The sequence below is a fragment of the Cicer arietinum genome, chromosome 5, assembly GCF_000331145.2.
Source record: "Cicer arietinum cultivar CDC Frontier isolate Library 1 chromosome 5, Cicar.CDCFrontier_v2.0, whole genome shotgun sequence".
Lineage (NCBI taxonomy): Eukaryota > Viridiplantae > Streptophyta > Magnoliopsida > Fabales > Fabaceae > Cicer > Cicer arietinum.
In genome coordinates, this window is record NC_021164.2 from 60,138,653 (window position 1) to 60,149,881 (window position 11,229).

At 27.1% G+C, this 11,229-nt stretch overlaps 1 protein-coding gene across 1 annotated transcript; it reads right to left on the bottom strand.

Moving 5' to 3' along the window:
- Positions 1-5,916: 5,916 nt before the first annotated feature.
- LOC101508997 (small ribosomal subunit protein uS13c) lies at positions 5,917-6,866 on the bottom strand. The gene is made up of 3 exons (XM_004500542.4): positions 6,708-6,866; positions 6,421-6,645; positions 5,917-6,324 (listed from the first exon to the last, which is right to left on the bottom strand). Exons 1-3 carry the CDS (start codon positions 6,813-6,815, stop codon positions 6,163-6,165), a joined length of 495 nt encoding a protein of 164 aa, XP_004500599.1. The 5' UTR covers positions 6,816-6,866; the 3' UTR covers positions 5,917-6,162.
- Between the last annotated feature and the right edge of the window lie 4,363 nt (positions 6,867-11,229).

An 11,229-nucleotide genomic window follows, 5' to 3' on the forward strand; every position in this document is an offset into this window, starting at 1 on the left:
AATTCCTAGTTATATAATCTATGTTATTTTTAAAAGAAAATGATAATAATTAGTTGTCAATTGTATTAGAGAGACGTTGATTTTGTTTATCTCTTTAATTAGTTTTTTTCAATTATTTATTTTATAATTTTTTATTAATATTAAAATAATTATTTATTTGTCTCACGATCAGTATAATTTGAGGTTTTTATACACATATTAAAAAATGTAATAATTAAAAAAAAAAGATAAATTATTTTATCAAATTATTTATCTTAACTATTGATAAGTTTTTCACTACTCATCTTTAACTATTAGGGAATCTTTTTATTATTATCAAAATAAAATACAATGATTTGTATTTTTTCTTTCTGAAAAATCAAAACATTATCATATTCATTATATCTTAATTCCTAGCTATATACTCTATGTTATTTTTAAAGGGAAATGATAATAATTAGTTGTCAATTATGTTAGAGAGACGTTGAACTCGTTTATTTCTTTAATTAGTTTTTTTTAATTATTTATTTTATAACTTTTTATTAATATCAAAATAATTATTTATTGTCTCACAATTAGTATCATTTAAGATTTTTACGTATATATTAAAAAATATAATAATTAAAAAAAAAAGATAAATAATTTTATCAAATTACTTATCTTAACTATTGACAAATTTTTTACTACTCATCTTAACTATTAGTGAATTTTTTTATTATTACCAAAATAAAATACAATGATTTGTAAGTTTTGAACATAATAATTATTATTGTGCATATAATAATTATTATAGAATAATATAAGAAAAAATAATATATATATTTTTTTTTTTACTAAACTGTTAAATTGTGAGATGGGTAGAGTAATAAATAATTAAAAATAAAAGTTGAATAACAACTTTTTTTTTCAAATATGAGAATTAAATAAACGAGATATATTGTTTGTTTGTTCCTCTCTTTTTCTTGAAGGAGCCGTCCAAACTTTTAGAATGCCACCTCAGACTACAAACCACAATTTGTAACATCAATGAACAGAGAATCAAATATTCAATCTTGTGAATAGTTTTAATATAAGTACCATTGTATGGCCGATGTGAATATGACGATTCGTATTGGATTTTTATATAATTTTGGTATATGTTGTTGACATTTATTCGAATTAAAAAAACCAATAATATAGCAATTAAAATTTGAAGGGCCAACACAACGGAACAAATATGTGAGTAGTGGTGTCTACTATAGGCAAATAGTAGTAGACAAAATTGAAGCAATTGGAATTAAGGTTGTATAATTTTCTGGTTAGATTAAATCGCGTGAAAGGTAAGGAAAGACATAGATAGATAATGTTCCATAAATGAATGGCCCTGCTTGCCATTTTGTTGTTGTAGGTGAAGTGAACCTCCCTTTCAAATATTTTCTATCATTTCTTCTTGATCACTAATTAGTGCCTTACCACGTGGGTGGTAATCAAGTGGAATCAAAGCCCACATAAAACCCCAAATAGCATCTTGCAACTTTTCTTATTGTAATGCTTATTTCATGAATGGTAGCTTAGTTAAAGGTTCAACCAATTTTAATTGGTGTAAAATAGTAAATCAAAGTTTGGACTAAATATATAGTAAAGCTTAGTTTGGACTATAGTAGACAGAAAATAAATGCAAAATATTGCAAGTAACAGGATACAATTAAAAATATTAATTTATTTAAATAAACAAAAATGAGTTAAAAAAGTTATATATATGATTTATATTTTAGACTAAATATATCAACTTTTATTAATTAATTTATGCTTACATATTGGGATGGGACGGAGGAAGTAATCAATATTGTATTAACAATTGTGAGTTAAAAAAAATTATATATATAATTTAAATTTTGGATCAAATATAATTTTTATTGATTAATTTATGCTTACATATTCTGACGGAGAGAGTAGTCAATAATATATTAAAAATTAAAAATATCAATATAGAAACAATTTTTTTATACAAATAATTCATTGTGAGATAAAGTAAATAGTTTCACTTTAGTAAGTGAATCTACAATCAATGCAATTAACATATTTCGGTCATTATGTACCCAAAAAAATATTTAGGTCAATTTATGAAAATAGCATGGCTTACATTGTGATTGTGATAAATAAGGAATTCAAATTTTAATATTATTTATTTACAATTGAGATTAATGACTGCAGTAACTTTTGAGTGCACCAAGTGTACCAAATTGTATGTTTCATTCTCATAATAGGTCTATTGCTAAATGTATTTATTATCAAAAAATGTTTTGATAATTTTTGGGCTTGAAAGGAAGGAATATTAGATGACACACCTTATGTGGGGTCAATATCCAACCAGAAAGAGGCCCCTTAATAAAAATATAGACCATACAATAAATGTAGAAACATATGCACTTAAAGTAGACAAAGAGTGTCGTGAATAAGGTCTCTCAACCTGAATACAAAGGAACCCTACTTTAGCAAATAAATAGTTTATAATTTTATGTCAACCAAAACAATAATTGACACATTGGCCACACACGATAGTGGGATGTTTGGTTTATACCCACATACTGTTGGGGCTAACCTATTTCATAAATAGTGATCATGCTTGATATTAAGCTTTTAGGACATGAAAGAGACCAAATCAATTTGATAAATATTGGATCACATGATTGCCTCTATTATTGAGTTTTAATCCTCTAAGACAACTTGTTTGTGGTCCTTGAAATGGTTTAGGACATTGATATGAAAGTGAGTTGTGAGCCCCTTGAGGTTTGAAAGTTTGTTTTACTAAATAACAACCAACGTATTATTTTGAGTTGCCAACAATATTTTGAGCTGTATACTTCCAGCTAGAGTACCTAGACCCATCAAGCATGTGAAAACCCAATTTAACACTTTTAAATAAATATTTTTACATATTTTATTTTGTATTAGAAAACACAAATTTCGAGTTCAGTGGAACAAAGATATGTTCCAAACATTAACATTTGAAAAAACTAAAATATAGTTTTTCGAAATAAAATTTATTTTAAAAACTCAAATTTGAGTTTTCTAAATTTCAAAATAGTAATAAACTTTAAAAGGGCAAAATAGGATTTTTTTTTTTTCTTCTTTAAATGTGGTGTTGGAGGATTAGGTAGGGAGGAGTACTGGGTAGATTTGTTCAATATTTTCTATTACACAACAAGGACAACTTATAAATGAGTTCGCGCAACAAGTTGGGCCTCATATTTGAACCTCAACTTCCCCAAAAGAAGAACCATGGTCCAGTAATGGAAAAACAGAATTTAAGTCTTTTTTATAACTCCTCGTGCATGTGTTTATAATATTAATTATTGATTTGGTTATTAATTATTGATATTATTTAATTTATTCTCTAAATAGAGAAACTTAATATGAAAAAAAAGTAGAAAAAATCCAAGAAAAAGAATCATACACAAACTACTTTCATAATTAACAAAATTACTTTCACGATTATTAGGAATTCAATTAAGTATAATTAATTTTTTAAATTCTATGTTAAACATAAATCAATATTACAAAATTATCATTTGTTAATGTCAGATAATCAACTACTGCAAAAAAAAATTGTTTTTAAATAAATAAATGTTATTTTAGAAATGATAGTATTAAATGATTTAAAAGTTGTAAAAAAAAATTAAGAATAGTTAGTTTTTATTCATAATAGCGATAAAGATTTGATGCCTTTTATTTGTTTATAAATTATAATAGTGTTCGGTTTTTTATTTATTTGTAGATAAAATGATAAATAAGTTTGAATAAATTTGATAAATAAATTTGAATAAACAAATTGTTTATTTATTTGTAGTGTTCAAATCGCAAGACATGATATCTGCCTAATAATAGTAGAATAAGATTATAAATGCAGTAAATATTTTAATAAAAAATACTGATAGATAAAGTAAAAAAATGTTAAAATGATGTTTTTAAAAGTAAAAATATTTAAAAAGTTTCGTGAATATGAATGAAAGTATCGTGACTTGCGCTATTCTAGGACAGTGGGGTCAGTGATATATGTCAAAAAAGTTTGGACTTGAGAAGAGGAAGGGTCCAAACCTGTTTGTTTTTCTATTCCACACTTTGGGGCCAGTCGGATTAGAATACAGTCGGGGTTTTTTAGGCCTAAAAAAGATTATGGCTTTTTTTGCCACCCATATGTCTCAAAAGTCCCCAAAATACACCTCCAGATAGGTTAGGAGGTATTTCTTGTGTGTCAAATACACCTTAAGATTGATCAATCTGGGGAACATTGAATGAGAAAAAAAAAGCTACCAAACGTATGCTTACGAAAAAAACACCATAATATACATGCCCATATCATCCCACAAATTACACGTTTGAAGCTAACAAGTGGTTTTGATAAATAAAAAAAATAAAAAGTAAAATAAAAAAGGAGCTAACAAGTGCAAGCGGTCCTCTCTCTTCGTTAGAATTTTATTTTCCTCTCATTAGGAGCTTACACTTGCTCTCTTGTGTGGGACTGTTTCTTATAGCTCTGATTTTCTAACTAGTGAGCAGGTTTTAGTTTCACTTTCATCTGTATTTTGTTGACCATGAGAAAACTTTTGGTAGGGTAAAATTTTGAGTGAAAAGTGCTCTACCTCTCACTCTAGAGATGAGACAAGGAAGCCATGGCCCTTTAGTGGTATAGCATGTTTGTGCATGCAAGAAGTCCCAGGATGATTGCAGCTGCATATTTTTTGAACTTCTATAGTAAAAATTTGCTACCAAAATGCCAATCGAACATGATACCTATTGGCCATGTTTTTAAAAGGATTACCACCATGCCACAACTATTATTTACAATAATATCACAATTTTATTATATATATAGTTGTATACTATATATATAAAAATAAACTGGTAAGACAGTACAAGAGGAGGAAACAGAGAACTTTTCGTCTGAAAACTATCAACAAGGAGAACTCTAATAAGAAAATCGTTTATGAGAAACCTTTGGAAAAGAATACAACCGAGTCAATAATCCTTTGGAAATCTAGAGGGCGTCGCGAATCGCGATCACTGATATTGGTAGCTTCTTTTTCTCATTCAATGTTCTCATATGGAGGTGAAAGAAATCAATCAATATGATTCTCTTTTTCGGCCCCAAATTCACGGTTTACCAATAGAGAAGCTCAATGCTGATAATGCCATCAAGATAGTCTTTTTGGGAGGTAGAGATGAAAATTACCTTAGTCCCTATTCGGTCCCCTTTTAATAAAAACTAGGATGGTAACTTTATGCTATTCAATTACATTTCCCTAATAGATGGCCAATCATGCCCTGAACACAGGCTCATCTAATGTCAAAGGTTGAACAATTGATAGCATTTGCAAAACTTCAAGACACTAGACTGTCTAAAACATTTTATATTAGCCTGCCACACCAAAAATTGTCCAACAAATTAGCATTCCGACCATTTAAAGTTGAACAAAACAAACATTTCCCACCACCCGAAAGAAGAAGAAGAATGAATCCTCTACACCAGTAGTGGTGGAGCATTGAGGGGGCCAACACAACTAGAGTTTATATACAACAAAAAATTTACTAAAAATGCAACTCAATTGTTCAGAACTTAACCACTGCGACACTCAATTGTTAATAATTTTAGGCGAAACAAGTAATATATACATAGTACATTAATTAATATTATAATGTGTATAAATATCTACTAAGAGCAAGAAAATTTTGGGATTGCCATGGTTACCTATATCCTAGAGAAGATCTGCCACAAACAGCTGCAGCATGATGTAGCCTATTGCGAGCCGTTGGATTAAGTGAGAGAAAATCATCTTTATTTTCTTTCTCTTACTTCAATAGCTAGGCTGCACCACATGGCCGCCAGAGAGGATCCACATAAAAAAAGAATCTAGGAACCATGCAATGCTTTAAACCCAACATCATAAAGACATGATATGAAAAATTGAAAACAATAATTTTTAGCTAACAGATGCCAAGAGGATAATGTAACTTTACCAAACCTATGTGCCCGTAACTTTTTTTCTTCCCACCATGGCCAACCAGTGGCTCAAGGCGCGATAAATTGTTAATAAACTTCATTAAACATCCACAACAGAAAATTACATTACATTACATTACATTGGTTTTTTGTTTGTTTTTATAGCACAACAAGTAAAGCAACTACAATAAAAAAGTAAAAATTTACTTTTTCTTCTTGCCAGCAACAGTAACTTTCTTACCCTTCAATGTCCTGCAATTGTTCTTGGTACGCTGTCCTCTACAAGGAAGTCCCTGAATATGCCTTATTCCTCTGTAACACTGGATCTCCTTTAATCTCTTAATATTAAGTGCATTAAACCTTCTCTGAAATTCCCAAACAAATCAAATCATCACAAAGAAAAAAATCTAATACAAAACAAAAACAAGATTAAAAAAATCATATAACAGAATTTAATTTACCAAATCTCCTTCAGTGGTGTATTTGGATACTTCCTCTCTGAGAATAATAAGCTCTTCCTCACTCAGTTCCTTTGTCACTTTGTTTTCCATTTGGATATCACTTAGAATCGTTCGCGCTCTGTTCCTTCCAACTCCATGAATGTATTGCAGCGAGAATTCAATTCGTTTGTTGTTTGGAATTTCCACACCACCAACACGAACGCACACAATGCTTAATCTTTGAACCTACAATTCAATCAGAATCAGAACCTACAATTCCGAAACCCTAATTATTTGACATTTGCTACCTTTGGTTTGGGAGCGTTGAGAACAGGGAAGGAAACTCTGTTGGAGAAATGGCCATTGCAGATGATAGAGAGTGAAGGTGCCACGGGCATTGACAGCGTTTGAACCATTTTTCTGTTGTTTCCTTTGTTGCAATTGCTTCAGTGAAATGGAGTATTCACCATAGTCATACATAGCCTTATCATTATCCCTTTCGGACACTGTTTTCAGTTTGGGCTCTTATTTGTAGGCCCGTGTCAATTCAAAACATAAAATTTTACTTGACACCCCTAAATTTGTACACATACCCCACATTTTTATAGAAAACCTAATTTATCCCTTTGATTTCTTTTTTTAAATAAAATAAAAATAGAAGTTGTTCATCAATTCTGAAAAATTGTGTCATGCTCAATAGGTTACACTTCGTAATTTTCAATTCTTCAGTATAAACTGTTGTATTGTCATTAAATATCACATTGCTTTTCATATGTTCATCAAAGTTAATAAATCATTCTCTATTGTTTATCATGTGATTTGAACTACCGTTATTTAAATACTATTAATTCATGTTATCCAATTCAGTATTTGTTGTTGCCATTAGCAAAGCAGGTACATAATCATAATCATCTTCATCATGTGTCATGTTTTCCTCTCCCCTTAACTTTATTATTACACTTTTGTCATAACATTCATAGGAAAAGTGACAATTTCTAACAAATATATCATTGATTTTTGTATAGAACTACTTAATGCCACCTCTCTTGACCACTCATTTTTTATGGTGATTCTAGTTGATCACAATCATTGTTGGTTTGACACTGATCACGATTGTTTCTACTTTTGTAATTATTTTCTTTTCTTTATTATTACACTCTTGACATAACATTTATAAGCAAAGTGATTAAATTTCTCGCAATTATAACATTGATTGTTTTTTATTTTATTTTTTATCATAGAACTTCTTCCTATCACCTCTTTTGTTCATTTGATCTTGACCACAATTGTTTCCACTTTTGTAATTCTTTTTCTTTATTTCCTTTGCAATATTCATTTTCTACTTTCTTGGTAAATTGAGCTTGTATGGCTTACTCAGTTGCACATTCTTTATTCCTTTCTAACACTTTTTGCTTATGTGCCTCTAAGGAATTTTGATATTCTTCGATATTCGTCGTAGTTAGATATCTAGATTCTTCTATGGCTACAACAATGTAGTCAAATTTAGATGTTAGAGTACACATCACCTTTGCTACATGGCTTTTTTCACCTCCAACATGACTTTTTTCAAAAATATCTTAGGCTTTTTTCTTTGATGTTTCCTTTGCAATTTTCTAAAATTTCACCATATCTACAAAATGATGAATGAAAAACAACGGCTAATAAAAATTTACCAAGATTTATTTTCCTTCAAGTGATCTTCAATTCAACTCAACGTATTGTGGTTATTCAAATCAGACTCTCGATGCTAATTATTAGAACTTTGGAGAAGGAACTTAAAACTTGGAGAATTATCTTGCAACGTACTCCTTCTATTTGTTGACTTATAATGTCTAAATTTTAGATCAAATATATTAATTTTTATTGACTTACTTTTGCTTATAAATAAGAACGGGGGAGTAGATAATTATCTCACACATTCACTTGCACACTCACTCTTATGTATATTGATTTAATTAGATAAATATTTTTTGAATGGATAATCTTAAGTAATCAAAATTGGACTATTCATTGAATAATATAAAACAATACGAGATTCAAATGTTCAACCGTGATCGAATTAATAAAAATATATTTTTTATTTTTTAACATACTATATGAAGCTTAAACTAACCAAAAATTAATATAATATTTATAATTTCAAAAAGAAAAATATCAATGCATAACTTTAAACAATTAAAAATTAAACCATATTCTTCTACGTAAATAATACATATAAATTAAAATTATATTCTATATATTTGGTATTGGAATCCGGGTTGTGTATAGGCACAATTGCACCTGATCAAAATCAGATGATTTAAATTTAAAAGACTCACAATTTGTTTTAACAAAAATAAAATGTGTCTTTAAATCTAAACCTCCTAATTTGATTGAATGGTAACCGTCGAAATTGTTTGACTATGTGCATTCACACTACACCTAATTCAAATTCTTGATATTGTTTAATAGTAAAAGTAAAAATAGTATTAAATAAACACTCATTACAAAATGTTTTTATCAACTGCTTGCAAAAGTTTATATGCAAATTATTAATATTATCTTTAATTTTCATAAGGAAAAAAACTCCTCTATTTCACTCATGTGCAAGTGTGGACTGTGAAGTGTGAAGTGAATGTATGTGTAAAGAAAGCTTGCAAAGAACACCAACAAGTTTTGGAGCTTTATTACTTTTCTCACTTGTAAATGTATTACATCGGTGAGTTTACAGTAAATACATGTGGACAATACATATAAATACGTGGTTCACTTTCATTGGGCGCTTACAGTTAATATTAACTAATTAACACTACACTAAAGTTAGTATTAACTAATTAATATCTGTCTTATTGATTTTTTGTTTATATCTATGGTTAGTGATTAGATGAAGTATTAACTAATTAACACTACACTAAAGTTAGTTATACTTATCCTTCTTTATTACATGGGTTACACTATAATAAAAATCACTTATTTTAGTAAAAAGGGAGAAAAATAATAAGAAGAGAGGTGCCGAATAAAAAATAATTATGAACTACATATCTTTGATGGAAGAGGAAAAATGAGAGAGAAATAGAGGAAAAATTGAGAGAGATGCGAGTATAAGGAATCAAAGTACCATTTTCAAATTGTTAAAAATATGCACAATTGTCAAAATATTTGACTAATTGATTCTCATTATTTGCTTGTATGTTTCACATGATAATATAATGAGTACTCCTACTGTCTCTAATTTTTTGTTCTTTAATTTATTTATTTTTTATCTCGAAATTTTAGTTCTTTCAAAAAAATCAAGATATAATTAATAATATTTTTCTTTATTTTTTTAAAAATTAAAAATATATATTAAATGCATTTCGTTTTTAGTAAAGGTGAAAATTTATTTTCGGTCTTTTATTTAATATTCATTATAGTTATTTATCTTTTTTTTAATAATATTTTTTAGTTTTCTTATCTTTTATCTTTTATTTAATAATCATTTTGATCCCTTATTTTTATCAAAATTATATACGTTTGTTCTCTTATTAATTAAGGACTCAAACAAATATTTACATAAAAAATAAAAGGCAAAAAAGAATGAGAAAAAGATAAATAATCGGAAAAAAAAGATAACGAATCAAAATGAATATTAGATAAAAGATAAAAGATCAAAATTATATTATAGTCTTTATTAAATGAATTAAGGGTAAAAGGATAAACTTATTTGTCTGTTGTATGTTTTCACATGATAACATAATGAGTAGTCTTATGTCACTAATTTTTTGTTCTTTTATTTTTATCTCAAAATTTTAATTCTTTGAAAAAATTAAAATATAATTAATGATATTTTTCCTTTACTCTTACAAAAAATCAAAAGCATGCATTAAATGCATTTTACTTTTATTAAAGATTAAAATATAATTTTGGTCATTTTTTTATTATTTAATAATTGTTATAGTTATTTATCTTTTTTTTAAATTTATTTTAGTCTTTTATCTTTTGTTTTTGTCTTGTATCTTTTATTTAATAATAGTTTTAATCTTTTACCTTTATAAAAATTATAAAAATTTGTTCTTTTATTAAGGATTCCAAGAAATATTAGGTAAAAAAATAAAATACAAAAACAAATGGAAAAAAATATAAATGACTAAAAATAATAAAAAATTAAAATAAATATTAAGTACAAAATAAAATATCAAAATTATATTATAGTTTTTATTAAATAAATTACGGGTAAAAGGATAAACTTATTTGTGTGTCCACACCTTAAAGGAATACAAATTAGAGATGGAAGAAGTATTTTTTAGATAAGTTGTACAATTATATGATCTTAGTATCTTACTATAATGTTTACTTAAAATAAAAACCTACTATTATGTCACATCATAATACTATTTTTAAAATATCTAAGTTATTATATGCATGTTTAGCTAATATCTGTATAAAATTTGCCTCAAAAATTGAGATATAATTAAACACCCGGTTATACGTAATAATATGGGATTAATTTTTATACCGTTAAATTTTACACCGCTTATCATTCATAAGTCATCATAATTATTTAATTTATATTACTTTTAAGAATCATAAAATTAATGCCAAATTTTTTTTGCGATCAAATTATATTTACGTGTATGTGATTAAATATCAATAAAAATAAAATAAAATTTTAATTTAATTAATAAATATCGATAGGATTGAGACTCACAGTTGTGTTTATTAATAATTATAGTAAAATTTATATTTTTTTAATATAAAAAAAAATAATTAACAAAAATTATTTATTTTTGATAAATTGAGATCTTAAATAATACAAATAGGAGATTGTTAACTAAAAAATAATTCTAAATCACATCTCTCTTCCATTGGTGA